This window comes from Lacerta agilis, chromosome 8 (genome assembly GCF_009819535.1).
Source record: "Lacerta agilis isolate rLacAgi1 chromosome 8, rLacAgi1.pri, whole genome shotgun sequence".
In the NCBI taxonomy this organism is placed as follows: domain Eukaryota; kingdom Metazoa; phylum Chordata; class Lepidosauria; order Squamata; family Lacertidae; genus Lacerta; species Lacerta agilis.
This window is the reverse complement of record NC_046319.1, coordinates 64,488,471-64,506,729: the sequence shown is the minus strand read 5'-3', so window position 1 is coordinate 64,506,729 and position 18,259 is coordinate 64,488,471. Positions and strand designations below refer to the sequence as shown.

Sequence of the window (18,259 nt, the reverse complement as noted above, 5' to 3'; positions counted from 1 at the left end):
GTTTAATTTTGCTTCAGCAAGCATATCTGTTTCCATTTGATTTTTTTTTTAGCTGGTGCTTATCTCCAGCTGCTGTGGATTCGGTGGATCCGTTGCCAGCTCAGCCTTGGTTTGTTTTTTTCATTTTTTGTTGTTGTTTTTTAACTGTACTGTTTCCTGCATTTGACGTGTTCCTGTTTCTGTGCTTTTTTTAGCAGTGACTTTTGTGTTTATTCAGAAAGATAAAGCAGAATGCAATGGCAAATACATAAAATAAATGAGATCTCTTTAATACTGGTAAAAAGTCAAGGAATCCCCAAAAGGGCTTTACAACATACCTCGTACTGTGTGATGAGGCCATTGGGCTCCACTGGTTCCTCCCATTTCAGAAAAATCATGTCCTCCAAGGGGGTGAATGTGAGGGACTCCGAAGCAATGCCTCCAGGGACTGGAACAAGGAAGGGTTTCAGGAAGAAAAGTGGGTGGGTGTCAAAATACAGTCTTGTTAAGACAGCTTTTCTTACAGCTCCTTAACTACAACAAGGGAATATCATGAACACAAACATTTCCCCAAACTGGCAATGTTTAACATTGCTCCCCACAGATGTACTGTTTTCACAGCCTAACAACTACATCAAGGAATATCATGGGGCATAACTGCACCCCCCAAATGGGCAATGTTCCATTCCGAGTTCCATCCCAGCGCTCTGTTAAGCTTTCCATATGTTGGGCATTATATATTAATGAGGCAGTATTTAAATACACAGCCCCCCCCCCCAGTCCACCCAAGCATACATGCACACCATCTGTTTGCTGAGTCTGTATGTTCCTGGGAGGAATTTACCATGGATCTTCCCCAGCATTGGAATCCAGCAGTCAGAACACCAAAGGGAGTCATGGAATGATGGCAAGATTCCACATGCACAAAGTTGCTTCAGGACCTAAGAAGAGCCCTGCTTGATCACATCAAAGACTCATCTAGTCCAGCATCCTGTTCTCACAGTGGTCAACTGGTATTCGATGGCATACTGTCCTTGACAGTGAAGGTAGAACATAACCATTGTGGCTACTGGGAAATGATAGGCATATCCTCCAATAACTTGTCTTGGCATGCAGAGCTTGACATTCTTTGAAAGGGTTGTTGCAACATCCTGTGGCAAAGATAGGACCCAGAAGCAACATGACTCTGAAACCTCATGAGAGCAGGAGAGAAGACTCTACAGAGACACTTGAGATTCTACTATCCATAAGCAATTGACCATGTTTCCAACACACACACACACACCATCTTCCAAGTGCAACAGACAGGTTCTCCCTTTGCCCCTGGAATTTATTGACTCAACAACCTTGGCAAGTAGATTAGGCTGAGAGATGGTCACCTCAAAGTCACCCAGTGAGCTGTGGAGTTGAGCAGGCATTTGAACCCAAGTCTCACCACTCCTAGTCAGACACTAACCCAGGATAACCCAACACGGTGTCCTCCATACATTGTAGGACTACAAGCCCCATCAACACCAGCAATCACACCCAGTGGCCAGGGATGATTGGAGTTGTAGTCCAACATTTGAAGGTAACCACATTGACTAGTACTGCTCTACCCATTACATCACACAGGCTGTGGGAAAGTCATCTTGATCCAAAAAATGAAGCTTCCCTGTAAACTTAGAAAGAACAGGTTGCGAACATAAATTTCAACAGCCAGAGGAGGGAGAAATCACACCATTACCAGACTGCGTTTGCATAATCCAGAGCACTCTGAGTTGATCACTGCAGACTGAGCCCTCAATCCTCCACAAATTAGCACTCAGGCAAATACATGCCTGGTGAATCGGCAGGCGACTCTCACTCATGTTTATTTTATGGGGACGGCTTAATTGCCTTTTGCTGAGCCAAGGCAGTCAACCCACTAACTAAAGGCAAGACAGGAGAGGATGAGGAGAGATGAGAAGGAGGAGGCTGCATATCTGAGCAGTGTCAGGAAGAGTCTGATGCACGCAACCCCCAGTTGGATCCCAGCGCTCAGTTTTGTCCTGCTACACCAATTAGGTCAGACAGTGAGCTGCATAGCTCTGTGCGAGAGCATCTGCCTTGAATGTTCAGTTCCTGGCATCTTTGGATAGGGCTGAGAGTGTCCCCTGCCAGTCAGTGTAGACAATACTGAGCTAGATGGACCCATTTTCTGGTTTGGCAGGAGGTAGCTTCCTAGCATGATCTAGACTGGGAATGAGGGACCTGTGCTGCCACCCAGATGTTTCGGGACTCCAGTTTCTATCAGTCCCTGGCACCGCCCCCCACAGAAGGATGCCTAAGAGAGAATGTAGCCCTCAGGCTGAAAAAGTCTCCACAACCTTGACCTAAAGGAAGAAGGTGATGGAACAGGCAGCAGTGCCAGCAACAAGGAAAAGCTGGGTGATCTCTAGAAGGGTTCCTGCAGTGTGTCTCTTGCCCAAGGGCCCCCAGGTCCTGTAGCCAGGGCCACCACCAAAACCCAGCACCCTTGAACAGCTTTGAAAGTCCATGTGCTCTGGGCAATGCCAATTACATGGATATTGTCCATCACCCATTTCTCTGGCCCTGCTAGAGACAACTAAGAGTGGTGACTGAGCCTCAGAAGACAAGCTGCCACTGTGAATTTCTGACAGTGATCTGGAGGGACACAACACCAACATGCAAACAGAGAGGAAACTGCCTTACACTGAGCTCATCAAGTTCAGTATTGTCTACACTGACCAAGATGGCTCTCCAGGTTTTCAGGCAGCGAGATGTTCCCAGTGCTACCTGGAGATGCCAGGAATTGAACCTGGGACCTTCTACATGCAAGATGGGTGTTCTAGCACTGAGCTATGGCCTTTCCCACAAATGCATTGTGGGAAATGTAAAATGGCAAGCAGATTGCTATCGCCCTCTGTCATTTGTAGTGTTTCTATCCGCAGCTAGCAATCCTTCAGGGGTCAGCGATGGTGAAAGATGGTGGGAAGGGGGCTTCACATGGAGCTAGCGCTCACTGTACCTTCTCTCAGATGTTTTTTGACATGGGCCTCAATCCATATTAATCAATTTGTTATTCCCCCTTGTGAACCCAGTCCTGATGGCTCACACTAGCACCTGGCATTAGGCTTCTGCAAACACACCATACTCTGCCAGGAAGAAGTGTCTGCCATTTACACAGGCCTGGAGCTTTTGTAACCAGCTGCTCCAACGCCCACTGATGGGGGCCTTGTGTAAATCTCTAATCTCCAGGCAATTTGGCTGAATTAGTGGAGCCCTGTCATTCCCTCTAATTATCAACAACCCACAATAATAACAATGACAAACAACAAGAAAAAGAGCCATAACTAGGATCAATATTCACTGATTTAGCACAGATTCCCCCTGCCCGCCTTTCATTCCCCTTTCTCAAGGATGTCATTAAGGAGGAACAGACCAGGCAATTGCTTTGCAAAGATCACTATTCACAAACAGTATCATCTGCCACACAAGCTTTACAGCACCCTCTAATTTTAGGCAGAATCGAGCGATTATATTCTCTTTAGAAGAAAAAAAAGCAGAAGGGGGGAGAGAGAAGCAAGGCCCTTTGACTCCACAGACAAGGGCAGGGGCAAGGTACAAACAGCAGGATGCGGAAGTCCAAAGGCATTGTTCAAAACCATTAGCAGCACCTTTCCAAAACCTCCTCGGCAGAAACAGGCTTTAGGGGTTATGTGAATCATACTGCTTGCATTAAAGCTATAATTCACTTTATTGTGATCATCGGGGCTTTGTCAGACTCTGCGGTTGGATTGCAAAGGCTGGAGGTCTGTAATCTGTCTGCCAGAGGCAAGCTGAACAGTCCCTGGAAATGAAATATTATTCTTAATTTTATATTTAAAAAAAATGTTAGGGTTGTGTGTTCTTTGGTCCAGTCTTAAATATTCCAGTTTAAAGCATAAGAGCATAACAAGAGCTCTGCTGGATCGGTTCAGTTGCCCATCTAGTCCAGCACCCTGTTCTCACAGTAGCCAACCAGATGCCCAGCAGAGGAATGCAAACTGGGCCTGAGTGTCAACAGGTCTCTGCCCTCCTGAGATGGATTCCCAGCAATAGGTGTTCAAAAGTATAACACCTCTGACAGTGGAGGCAAAATGTAGCCATTGTGGCTAGTAGCTGTCAAGAGCAATGTCTTCCACAAGTTTGTATAATCCACTTTGAAAGCCATGCATAAGAACAAGTCAAAGGAATAGGTGAATTTGCACAGACAGGCTAGTGAAAGAGGCTGGCCAACCATCCCCATTTATTTATTTGTTATTTTGAATTCATTGTTACATTTCTAGTCCAAAGAACAGTACCATTCTCTTCCACCAAGCACGCAACTTTGGGAGGGAATCACATGGAACAGTGAGGGAGCCAATCAGATCATCAGAATCAAACCTGGCAATCAATGGGATGGCAGGTCCTGCTATCTCCTCTGGATCTGAAATCTTGTGAACAGGGTGTGGATGGATCTTGTCTGCAATGTGCAGACAGCTTGGACAGCAACATCATTATACAAGGTCCCTGCTTGCAGTAGGATCCCCAGAACCTGGGTGTCTCAAATGAGTGAGTAATTCATTTTGCCTCTAGGGCATGCGTGCATCTGAACACAATGGATCACTGAAGCACCTAAATGCATGTGCCTGAATACTAAATATAGAATATTCCTAAATATAGAAACATTAGGAAGTTGCTTTCTACCAAGTGGGAAATATATAGGCCATTGGACTATATACAGTAGCTCTGTATTGTCTGCACTGACTGGCAGTTCTCCTAGGTGTCAGAGTAGAGGTCTTTCTTAGTCCTACCTGGAGATGCCAGGGATTGAACCTGGGACGATGCTCCACCAATGAGCCTTTCCCTAAAGCATCATGCAGTGCACTGGCACACAATGCACCTGCTGAGGTGCATTTTGAACTGTTGATACCTACAGTACAATGACACTTTTCTAGGCTATCTCTAATTAAATTGGTTTTTCATCAATGGATGTCAGCTGGTTGCAAAATTAATGAATGCAAATATGGAGAAGGTAGAATCACACCTTTAACAAGGCATAAACACAGGGTGGGACTCTGAAAGTGATATTTGATGTGAGAATTGGGAAGTTGTAAATGTTTCCCTACATTAAAAAAAGATGAAGTCAGAAACAATCCAATGGTTTGGAACAGTTCATTGAAACTGTTGAGACAGTAGCAAGCTGGGATGAAGAACTTTGTGTAGAACCCAGGCATTCAGAAGGACTGTATTCTCTCGCATGGACTTCCTGGGCTCTGAGATCTTTTGGGGAGGCTCTTCTCTTAGTCCTGCCACTCTTACAGGCACATATGTTGGGGATGCAGGATTGGACCTTCTCGGTGGCTGCTCCCAGGCTTTGTTACTCCCTTCCTAGAGAGGCTAGACCGGCTCCCTCCTTCTTCCACTGGCGGGTTTTTAAAGAAAGGGCTCTTAATTGTGTGTGTGTGTGTGTGTGTGTGTGTGTGTGTTGTTGGTGTTGTTGTTCACTATCTGCATTCTAATTGATACATTTTAATTCTATAGATAGTTTAATGGATTTTTAACTATAACCTTTTATATATTCTTTAGCTTTGTTTCTTTAATCTGCCCTGCCTTAGGTACTACAGATAGGCACCGCCTACTTTCCACTTGATAACGGCACTCTAAATATCAATTGCTAATTTCTGCAGTGGTCTCAAAGATTGTATTATTTGGCAAGGTAAGGAGGACAAGCTGATTCACTGCAAAACAAGTAGGGGGGGGGAATAAAAACCAAAAGCCCACCATGCAAATAAAGCATTTCCACCTGATTTACAAGCTAATTTAATCCGAGGTGAGGTGCCCTACACAAAGCACTTATTAAATTATGGAAACCTTTGGGGCAGATATATGTATTTGCGCATGTAAACAGATGTGCAGTCTTCATCTGTGCTCAGCACTATGCAAATGCTCCATTTTATTACAAGTGTTTGGGATGCACCTGAGGAATCAAAAACAAGAAGGCACAAAGGAACCAATTTTCAGGATATTCCACCTTGTTTGCATTACCTGTAGAGGTTGGCATGATGCACTACAAATACTGCTGCACTTTGGCATCTTTTACCGGTAAGTGGAAATAGAAGACTTCCCCCCTTTAAACAAAAAGGGAGTTCCCAATCACCTTGCATTCTAGGAAAGCAATGCCATGGTATGTGATAGGATGCTCACTAATTTTTGAGTGGCATCTGCTACTGTGTGGGTGATGATTTAGGCACTTCGTTGGGGTGGTTTTAGTATTGTACAGATAAACCATTGTTTGCTGCTCTTATGCTTAAAGCCTTTTGTATCTTTAGTATTGTTTGTAGGTCACCCTGAGACTGGCTTGTAAAAGGCATCTGAGAAATATTAATAAAAATAATACTTGGCAACTATGTCTGGATTCTAGAGTTTGTGCAAAACAGTGATTCAACCAAAAATTCATGCAATTGATCCAGATAAACACTTTCATGAAATCCTCACCCCACCCCACCCCCCAAAACAGACTTTATTACACTAATTCAGTTTGTTGATTCATCGGTGCTTATTTTGGGGTCAATGAGACTTTCAACAAATGCAAATATAACTGAACATCTCCATGAGAATTGCTTCCAATTACACAACATAAGATTATGTTCACACCCAAGAATCCTGGGAACTGTAGTTTGTTAAAATGCTGGGGATTGTCGCTCTGTGAGGGGTAAACTACATTACCCAGGATTCTTCGGGAGATGGAATGTGCTTCAAATGTATGCTGTGGGTATGACCTGTAATCAGAGCTGGCCTTGACTCATGCAGCAGATACTGGGGGGGGGGGGCTGTTATGGCAGCATCCCCCTGGTTGTATCCTTCAGCTGGAAAACAGATTTGTGTGTGCCATGCAGCCTGCCCCCCACACCCCTAACTAGCCTGCTGTCCTCAGGAGCAGTGAAATAAGATTCCATTGCCATTCTTCATTCGCTTCTGTATTTGACCCCTGTACTTGGGACCTGGAAGGTGCAAGGTAGGGAGGAGAAAACAGTTTTAGCATGTGCTGAGTTTGGACTAAATGAGTAATCGACATTGTACTCTGCTTGCGGCAGTGAAGTCTCTAATCAGCTGAGCTGCTGTGATGTCACAGACTGTGGCGGAGCAAGCCGATTGGGAACCAGGGGCAGCGCCCGCCGCCCATGGGATGGGGCAAGATGGGGCAGGACACTCTGCGGGGTCTCTGAGGAGTCTGCCTGCCTCCTCCCACTCAGCCGCCCTACAGCTGAGGGGGAGATGGTGGGTGGAACGTTTGGGGCAGCGCGGAGCCTGCAGGCACCCAAGCCACCACGTCACTCCCGGGAGAGACGCATGGCTTGGATGCGCTGCAGGCCCCGTGGTGAGTGCTGTCTGGCATTTTGTCACCCCCCTCAGTGGTGACACTTGAGGCAGACCACCCCTACCGCACCCCCTTCCTCCACCCTTGGTCACAGAATGCCAACAAAAAGCAATTCCACCTCTCATCACTGCATGCAGATCTCTGTTGTCTTCCTTAAAGGTGCCTGGAAAATCCACACACACCCCCAACCCGCCACCTTCCAACTGTAAACACTAAGAAAGATGCAGGGCCTGCAAACGGATGTAGGCTGGGACCGTCTGCAGTGTCAGAATGGTAAACTCAATTGAAGAAGAGCCACTCGCCCCTAGAAAGCTCCCATCTGCATGTAAGGATCGGTCTGGGCAGCAGAGGCCTGCCTGTTAATGAACCGCTCCATCTCCTAATGGGAAATGCTTCCATTATTTAATGTTTTGGAACAACCTTTGAGGGCTCAAATGACAGCAGCGCTGCCTCTTTTTTTATCCGTATCATTGATCTCTGTAGGAAGCGAATAACTTGGAAAGGGGCTGGGCTGAGAGCAGCTCAAGCTTTTGAGCTGCCCTGCTGGCACACACAAAAAAACTTTACAAAGTTTCCCACAGCTGGCAGCCAGTTTGATGATGAAAGGGTCAATCTTACAGGGAAGGAAGCTCAGAAGAGCCTTACCCAGAGGGCACCCCACAGACTCTTGGGGGGGGAGCTTCCTCTTTGTCTCTGGTTTTGCTTTGCAATTACTGATGGAGGACTGTTTTCTGACTGACAGTGGAATAAAAAATGATGATGATGATGATGATGATGATGATGGAGGAATGCTCCTTTGCCAATACATACACAGCCCCCAGAGAAGGAGGAGACCCTACACAACTGACATCTTCCACTCCCCAACACCCCATTGGGGTTATATGGATCCCCTATGAAGAAAAGTTACAGAATTTGGGACTTTTTAGTTGAGAGACAAGGCAAGCAAGAGGGGGCATGAAAGGAGTACACAGCTTGATGCTACTTCTGGATCCATTGCTGTCACTTGAGGATCAGGTGGTTTATGTGGGTTTTTTGTGTTTTTGTATTGTGAACCACTCTGTGATCTTCAGGTGAAGCTTGGTATAGAAATTTTATAAATAATAATAACAATAATAATTAATTATGCATGGTATGGAGAAAATGGATAGAGGAGAGTTTTTCTCCCCACCCCCTCAGAAAACTAAAATGTTTCCCAAACTGCTGTCTATGGATAAAACCTGTCATTGCCACCTTGGAGGGGAGCAATGTTGGGTAGGTTAAAAACCCTTCCTTGCATGCCGCTGTCCTGTTTCTGATACTCTCCCCCTGAACACACCCACCTTTAATATATATATATATATATTTTAAAGTGAAATACACCCATGGATTGAAAATAATGCCCAATTTGATCCTTAGAAGCTAAGGAATGAGGTGGTTTTCTTTCAATACATATCACTGCCAATAGGGTATAATCTACAAGAGAAGATTGTGTCACCAGCCTCGACACCACCATTGCCATCGCCTATTATTCCATCTAAAAGTGACCACAGGTGGTACCAGAAGAATTTTGACCAAAATTTGGAATTAAGACGGAGGTCTTTGAAAAGGAACAAAAACTATTTGTGAGAGGGAGAAAGGGGGGCAAAAATTCAACTCCAACACAAAACCCCAGGGTAGCCCAATAACGACTAAGCTTCCTCACTGCCCATGGAATGCTAACTGAATGTTGGGGGTTGGGACAAAAACCTGAGAGGGGAATGGAATATTCTGGGAAAGGACAAATTCCTGAACAGGAGCACTTCACAGTGCAATATGTTTTTGCAGGTCACATTTCTGTGTATGCAATAAACACCAGCTCCACCGTTCCAGTTCATCTGATATAGTTGTTGATGTTTTTCTACAGAAGCTCACACCGTATTGGCATACTCTGAGTAGACGGTGCTGCTTCTGAAACATTTGAAACCATTTGTATGTCCAACCGCCTGCAGTAAGGACACTCCTGGGAGCTGAAAGTGGCTGAGGTTCCTGAGCACTTGATTGCCACATATTCAGACAAGCAAATGTCCTTCAAATGTTACAGAACAGATGAGGTCAACTTATGGCAGAACGATGCAAATGCATATTCTGCTGTAAGGTGTCAAAGAGCCTTCTGTGTAGGCACAATTGTGCAGAAGGAAGAGAAATAGCAACCAGCCTAATTTGGTTGCTGGAGTCATAATCACAGAATCTAAAGACTGAAAAAAATGACAACAGAGTACATCACTTTGCCTGCACTTTAGCAGTCCTAATTATATATATATATCAACAAAACAGGGGTGTTTTAATAGTCTCCCCCCCCACACACACACACCTTCAGATCAAAACTACTTTTCCATCTGATTGTTTTTAACATGAAAAAGATTTAACCAACCTACAAAAACATGAATTTCTAATGAACACTCCAGAACAAAAGCAATATATCAGAGAAAGAGCTTCATAAAGCAGTCCTGGGCAGATTCAGATAGCCACATTAGATAAATTGGATAGGCAAATAATTGAAACAGACATGTACAATTTTCAGTATCACCCTGCTCAGACAAAGATGTATCGATCCCCCGAGAAGCATAGACAGCACACTATATTAGACATCATATTCAACTCAAAGGATAAGAAGAAAGTCTTGCTAATCAGAAAAGCAGCTGGAGCGCTCACAGTACAGCAAAAAGCACAGCTGGAGCAACTGTATGCGGGTACAAGAAGAAAACAGCTGGAGCAATTATCGTGTGGTTAAAAGCAGCAGGGGAAATTGCAAGTTGAGAAAAATAGGTTAGGAATGCAGAGCTGGACACAGGGAAATTGGAGAGACTCAGCCTTTGCCTTTGAAGGAGGGGTTGTTCTCTTTCCTTTGGAAATGAAGAAAGGCTAATTGTTAACACCTACTTTGATATTAGTTAGGACTATCAGGTGAACAATTGGTTCTCTCTACAGTCATTCCTGGACAGGGATAGCCTAGCCATGGTTACCTATGCATTGGTAACCTCACACATTGGTTACTGTAACATACTCTAGATGGAGCTGCTGTTATTGTTGGTCCAGGAGCCAGTGCACAATGCTGCAACTAGGTTGTTGTTGAGTGGTACACCTAGCCCTGGATGTGCAGCACCTTTGAAGAAGGACCTCCACTGGCTGCCAATTTGCCAGGTTTGAGGATTTATCATTATTTTGTAAGTGGTTTGGGAGAAGGCCACCTGAAAGACCACCTTCTTCCATATTGAACCATCTAGTCACTGTGATCATCTTCAGAGAACATCTTGGTTATACTATCACTTGGCAATGTCCGACTGGCAACAACCAATAAGAGGGCCTTTTCTGTGGTGGTGACCCACACTTTGGAATAGCCTCCTTCCAAAATAATGCACTTCATACACTAACATCCTCACAATTCTCAAGTATGCCGAAAACCTTTTCATTTACCTTAACTTTTTTTTGTTTCTGAACAAAGCCCCATTGTAGCTTTTAAGCATATTTGGACTACCTGGTCATATTCTGATTTGAATTACAGTGAATCATCAACAGGAGTATAGTGTCCCGACTAAGAGAACTAATAGTACCACTCTGTTCTGCCCTGGTCAGACCACACCTGGAATACAGTGTCCAATTCTGGGTGCCACAATTTTAAGAAGGATGTTGACAAGCTGGAGCGTGTGCAGAGGAGGGCAACCAAGATGATCAAGGGTCTGGAAACCAAGTCTTACAATGAACGCTTGAAGGAACTGGGTGTGTTTAGCCTGGAAAAGAGGAGACTGGGAGGAGATATGATAGCCATCTTCAAATAGCTTAAGTGTTGTTGCATGGAGGAGGGAGCATGCTTGTTTTCTCCTGCTCTTGAAGGGAGGACTCAAGACAATGGCTTCAAGTTACAAGAAAGGAGATTCCAACTAAACATTTGGAAAAACTTTCTGACAGTAAGAGCTGTTCAGCAGTAGAACAGACTCCCATGAGAGGTTGTGGACTTTCCATCCTTGGAGCTTTTCAAGCAGGGGTTGGATGGCCAGCTGTCATGGATGCTTTAGCTCAGATTCCTGTACTGCAGAGGGTTGGACTAGATGATGCTTGGGCCCCTTCCAACTCTGATTCTATGAATATTTGGTGTTTGTTTGCATTTTTATATATATTAACATTGCAATTCACCTGGAGGTGCTCACATAACAGGAGATAAATATTTTAACAAACAAAAATAGAAAAAAACAATTTCAACTAAACAGAATATTATAACTAATATATAAATCAGGTTTTCCTTAATGATGTTGCAATGGTTTGCTGTACATGCATGAAGACTAAATATCCACCCTAATTTTAGCTAATTAATTGGTTTTTTCCCCAGTCAATTAATTGTAAAAGTAATGGGTTAAATTTGAAAAGTTTGCCTGTAAAGAAAACAACTGTTCTTAAATTGTCTGTTGAATCTTGCCTTCATTTATACAACTATTAAAGTCTCCTATGCAACCTTTATTCCCTCCCCCACCGTTGTTCTAGAACAATCTTTGACAATGTTCACGGCTAACTTTCAAGGCTGCCTGTACACTCTGCTGGTGCATGAGCTATCCACAGAGCCAGGGCTGTTACACAGGGATTTGGTGGCACTGAAATTAAGCCCACTAATATCCTCCACCCAATTGAGTCTTCAACAGGAACAAGCTCCTTCAGGTTAATTGCAAATACTTAAAGCTTAAGAGAAGGAAAAAAATGACGACAAAATTGGGGAGATTAATTACAATGTAACCCGGAGCTGTAAAGTCTTATGATAAAACTCTGGATGAGAAACTAAACAATTTCCTCTTGATTAATGTTGGTATTTACTCTGAACTTGTAAAGTGGAGTTAATTGCAAATTATGGGTGGAACACACAAGGTCCATGTACTTCCCTGCGGAAGCGTCTTTACATAGTGAGCATTTGGTCTTCCTATTCAGAGCAGTGCTTGAATATTCAGTCCTAGCAAAATGCACATCATTATGATGAGCAGTGGGAGAGAGAGAGAGAGAGAGAGAGAGAGAGAGAGAGAGAGAGAGAGAGAGGCGCTGTGCTTGGGTTCTCTATCAACAGCTACTGGGCATGAGGGCTATGTTCTATCAGTTGTTGGATACTGGTTGTGGACACAGCAGGAGGGGAGAGTGCTCTTGTGGTCAGGTCTTGTTTGCAGGTCTCCCATGGGCACTTGGCTGGCCACTGTAAGTTCAGGATGCTGGACAAGATGGGTCATTGGTCTGGTGGATGTGCAAGATAACAAAAGCATTCTGGGAGATGATATATAATTAATTGAAAAAAATGTTTGAAATAACATTTATGGGGGGAAACAGGGGCTTTTTAATTAGGAATTTTAGGTGCAGAGATACCAAAGGAGCAGAAACTATTATTTATGAATGCGACAACAGCAGCACAGATATTACTGGCCCCGAGATGGAAAGAAGATAAATTCCTGACCAGAGACGAATGGCTGATGGAGATGATGGACAACTCTGAAATGGCAAAAATGACCAGGAAAATCAGAAACCAGGAAGACAGGAACTTTAAGAAGGAATGGAAAAAATTCACAATGTACTTAAGAGAACACTGTAAACAACTAAACAATTTGCGTGGCAAGGTCCTGAAACCCCCCCCCCATTGTAGAATAAAGACACTTGACACCAGGATTTAGGTTAATGGGCTGAAAAGGGCCACAACTTTATTGATTACAGAAGGTGAGTGGCATTGGCTTAGGCCAGTGATGGCGAACCTTTTTGAGCCCGAGTGCCCAAACTGCAGTGGAAAACCAACTTTTTTATTTCAAAGTGCCAACACTGCAATTAAATGGCCTTAAGTTCACTTATTTCACTGGGGTTGCTCTGAGGAAATAATATACATTCCAGTACAACCCTTCATTTGTTCTTTGAATCTTTCTCAACCTATTATTCATAGCCAGATCGATAGAAGGTTATGGGCAGCAGGTTCAAAGAGTTATTTTATTTTGGGTACACTGAATAAAATTTCGCCCACGACTGTGCGGGTGTGTGTAAATACATAAGCAATCAATCCGCGGAATGTGATACAGGCGAAGCTGCCTTGATGCATGTAATTTACCTTTAAGGAAGTAGAGGGGGGGGAGGAAGGGAAGAGAAGAGAGAGAAAGACTTTTGAGAGTTAGTTCTCCCTGCATGAACTCCAGTGTTATTCGCAGCCCTCCTCTCCGCATCTGCATACAACTTTGCAGAGGGAGGAGACAGACCGTTCCCAGAAAACGGAACGCAGGAAAGGGCCAGTGGGTTTTTTATTTATTATGTGTGGGGGTTTTGTTTTTGTTTTGCAAAAACTGGGCAAAGGGAGGAACCATAGAGGTTGCATCCCAAACCTTCCCAAATGCAGCTCCTGCCCTTTCTACGAGGTTTGACTTCCTCCTTACCGGAGAGCGCTCGGGCAGTCAGAGGAGGTAGCTAAAGACATGTGAGAGCCGCCACCACAGCAACGGCGCCTCCCGGACTGTGAAGGCGGTTGGGAAGAAAAGCCCACCCGGCAGTGCGAGGCGGGAAGCAAACGCCGCTCAGCTCCTGCACAGCTCCGCCTACCCCTGCGCGGGGGCGCGCGCCCCTTGGCGGCTTGGGTCTTAGCGAGACTTTTCTTCGCGCCATCCCAAACACCGCTCGGATGGAAGGGGAGGTGGCCGCCTACTCCTCCAATGCACCAACCCTGTGTGCACATGTTTAAGTAAAGAGCTCCACATTTGCCTCCTTCCATCCTTCCTTCCACCCGAACATACATAGCACTGCCGTTTTACTTAGGGATGGCATCGCCGGCGGGGCCGCACGGCTCCCCCCCCCCGCTCGCAGCGCTCAAAAGGAGGGCTTCCCCCTCACCCGCCGCCCCTGGCCCAGCCCCCGCTGCTGTTACCTCGCCGTCGTCGTTGCCTCGCGTCGAATCCTCCTCCGCAGCAGCAGCCAAACACCACAGGCGCCAAGGAGGGAAATTGCTGCTGTCTGCTGCTGCGCCTGCGCTGGCAGGACGCATGAGCAGAGCAGCGCGGCGGCGCCATTTCCCCGCCCCTGGCGTGCCAGCAGAGAGAGCTCTGCGTGCCAGCTGTGGCACGCGTGCCACGGGTTCGCCATCACTGGCTTAGGCATTGGAACCAATGACTATATCTGACTCCTGCCAGCTGCCGGGAGTCTAGTAAGGGTTAACCGCCGACAGCGGGAGCCCTGTTGATGCACATCAACTAGGAATTCCCCGAGGGTCACTGATAGGGGTCGTGCTATGGCCCTGGCCCCCGTCTGGGCTTCGGACAGAGGACACGCCCCCTGGATTCCTTTAACGGAATACCCTTGAAATAGGAGGGGTAGGTGATGGCCACCACCTCCCCTCACCTCCAACCAAATACTCCAATGCCTAACCGCCAAACCTTACAAAGTTGTGACGATTTGCTATGAGGTAGGTGAAAAAACAAGTGGCTGGTGCCAATTTGCCACGTGGAAAAAAATCCTACCAGGCCCCCTGGACAACCAAGGTGACCAATCAAAATCCATAGCAAGGTCAAAGGATAAGGACCTAACCTTAGGGAGGGATGGTGGGAGCGAGGTAAAAGAGGGTGCGAGCCTGGCCAGGACTTGTTTAAATGGGCTAAGCCATGCCCCATTTGGCTGATCGGACTGGCCGATATGGAAAGACATATGCCCTGTGACATGGAGCTACCTAAGCCCTGCGTGCACGGGTCGGGCTCATGATCTGGCCATAACGTTGACTCCCTGCAAGGGGAATCAGCTTTGGCAAGATTTGAGTAATGCTTGTAATGTACTAAAAACTAAGGGGAAAATAGAGAAAATATGTGAAGCAGTTGAAAAAGATTGAAAATGGTAACCATGGAAGGGTGGAGGGGAGTCTGAGGATTCGGGGAATCCTAAATGATGATGATGTTTATTGTTTGAATTTAAATGTGCAATGTAAAACTCAATAAAAAAGATTATAAAAAGATGGGTCATTGGTCTGATCCAGCAGGGCTCTTCTTATGTTGTTTTGGCTGTAAGCCAGAACCTTCCCAACCTCAACAGTGGAAAGAAGAAGCCTCCCCTGTTGCAGTGATATCACCAAAGTACAGCATTGGAGGAGGGAACGCATCACACTGGGGACAGAATACACACTCTGCATGCAGAACTTTCCTGATTAAATCCCTTCAATATCCAGTCTGCAAAGGATCAGGTTGCCGGTGTGGGAAAGATCGATAGGTATGTTCTGCCAAGGACCCAGAAGAAGTGCCAGATTCAACTAGTAAGTCCTACCAGAAGAAGCCCACACAAGGACTTCTGCTAGCACAATGGGGTTTTTTTCCTCCTCTCCCCACACCTTGAGCCCCACAAACTGGCTTGTGAGATTCTGAGAACCCGTGGAACAGTACACAAGGGGAGGTGGGGGGACAGACGGTTGCATCAGTCAAGCAAAAATGCTTACACAAATAGAGCAATATGCTTAGCATTATTCTGAATTCCTACAGCACCCAAGCAGGATATTTTCCAGAGACACCATTGGCGTGGTGAAGGGGTGAACCTCTGGCCCTTCAAATCTTACTAAACTTTGATTCAATCAGCTGGCTTGGTCAAGCCACGTTCGGTAGCAAGTCTCTGGTCTTCTAACCAGGTTTTTCTCCTCCTTTCCAGAGAATGGGACAAAATAGCAGCAAGAATTCCACCTTTGTTCTGCGTTGTCGTTCAGTTTCACTTCTTTTTCTCTACATTTCAATCCCCAATATATCCCAGGAAAAGCTTGCTTGTAGATCTTGTGCCTGACTTTTCTCTCTTCCCTCTAGCCCACTCTATTTTCTCACAGTCCTCTTTCCAAGTAAACTGAACCTTTGTGTTCTGGCACTAAATTTGTGTAACCTCCAATTGACTCTTCCTGTCAGGCTTCTGTGCATCCATCTCCCATCTCCTGGCTTATTTGAAAGTGGAGAGGCATAATGTGGCCGGCTTTATCCAGAATACAGCTCATTTTATTGCTAGCATCTTTCTTGTTGATGTCACTGTCATCACCAGGTCTTTGTTGGTTGGTATGTTTCCTAGCTCTGTGGCCAGTTAGGAGCATGATGCTAGGCAGATTTAATGCTTCTCTGATGTCAGTATTTCAAATAAAAATGGGGGGGAAACACAAATAATAGAAAGCAAATTTCATTTTCAACTACGTAATTATATGGGTGAAGATCATACATAAAGTTGTACACCATCTTGATATTTTGTATTCCAGTAAGTCATAAATGGTTTATAAATGCGTTCATTCTTTTCAATGAATTTATCTGATGCATGTCCTTCTTCACATTGTTTTACTAATGCGTATATCTTTTTTATGTGGTCAGGGATAAATCCCCTTTTTGTCACATATAGAGGGAGAGAACGAAAGAGAGCTGACAGGAGGGCATGAGTTAGAGATCAGTTAAATCCCCCATCATCTTGATTCAGAATAGACTTGTTCTTTTCCAGCTTTTTCAGATAATTCTCAGGGAAAACTCAAGGTGTTTCCAAAGAGTTCTCTAGCTTTGTGGAGATGTTCATCAGTTGTAGAACATCTGCCTTGCATTGCATTGCAGAGATGGTCCCAGTTTCAATCCCTGGTATCTTCAGGTAGGGCTAGAAAAAGGACCCGCCTGAAATCCTAGACAGCCATTGACAGTCAGTGTAGATCAGTGTTTTCCAAACATGGGCCTCCAGCTGTTTTTGGACTACAACTCCCACCATCCCTATCTATCAGGACCAGTGGTCATGGATGATGGGAACTGTAGTCCTAAAACAGCTGGAGGCCCAAGTTTGGAAAACATTGGTATAGACAATACTGAGCTGGATGGGCCAATGGGTCTGACTCAGTAGAAGTGCCCGTTCCAAATGTTTCTCCACTTTCCACTGGCCTCCATTTTCTGCAGACTTTTCTAAGTATAGCTGGTTTCCTCTTCCTCTCCTTTTGCAAGGCATCTGCTTCTCTTTCCCCCAAAACCATGACAGAGGTGGGGAGAGGTGACAGGGAGAAGTTGCTTCTCCCACACTCCTTAAGCCCCAAAGACTTCCCAGCGTCAACAGTGAATTTCCAACACCAGAGTTCCAGTAACCAGAGACCACATGTACACTATACATTAAAAGCACCAGGACACTACTTGAAACAGTTATGGGCTTCCCCAAAGAATTCTGGAAGCTGCAGTTTGTTAAGGGTGCTGAAAGCTGTTAAGAGGCCTCTATTCCTCTCCTAGAGATACAATTCCCAGAGTTCCCAGTGAGAAGAAATTGGTTGTTAAATGACCGTAAGAATAGGGCCAGTGAATGTGTTCTTCCTCTCTCCTTTGTGAGATTATAATTATGAAAAGGCAGAATGGCTAAATGGGGTTAAGGAAGAGCTTCACACTCATGTGGTTATGGCCTTGACACAAGTATTTCACACACATCCTTCTTACACAAAAGTGCGCGCACACACAAACACACACACACACAAAAGGCTTAAAGCAAGGATGAGGAAACTGTGAGCCTCCAGATGTTGTTGGACTCCAACTCCCATCAGTCGCAGCAAGCGCAGCCAACAGTCAGCGATGATGGATGTTGTACTTTGAAACATCTGGAGAGCCACAGGTTCCCCATCCCCGGCTTAGAGTTAAATGCTCCATAGAGACCAAATTCATTCTCACTTCAGTCATGTACTCAAATACAATGACATGTTAGTACCGAGGAGACTTACATTTCAGGTTCTAGAAATGATGCACTGTATTAAAAGGCCCAAATTCTGCTATCAGGTGATAAGATGTGGCATGAATGTGATGAAAAGCTTTGTTCTCCAGGCCTAATCTTTGATGGAAGTGGCTTTTTCAGTCCTTGTACAAAGAGTACAATGTTTAATAGCTAACATTTTTATAGAATGGGTTAACCTCGCATTCCTATCCAGCTCTC

General features: G+C 45.1%; 1 protein-coding gene across 4 annotated transcripts in view; it reads right to left on the bottom strand.

Moving 5' to 3' along the window:
- PTPRU (protein tyrosine phosphatase receptor type U) overlaps window positions 1-18,259 on the bottom strand; it is a 340,521-nt gene that overhangs the window by 122,201 nt on the left and 200,061 nt on the right. For all 4 annotated transcript variants that reach the window (XM_033157989.1, XM_033157990.1, XM_033157991.1 and 1 more), the window contains exon 9: window positions 318-427. In XM_033157989.1, the coding sequence (XP_033013880.1) occupies window positions 318-427 (110 nt within the window). The remainder of the gene's footprint in view (window positions 1-317; window positions 428-18,259) is intronic.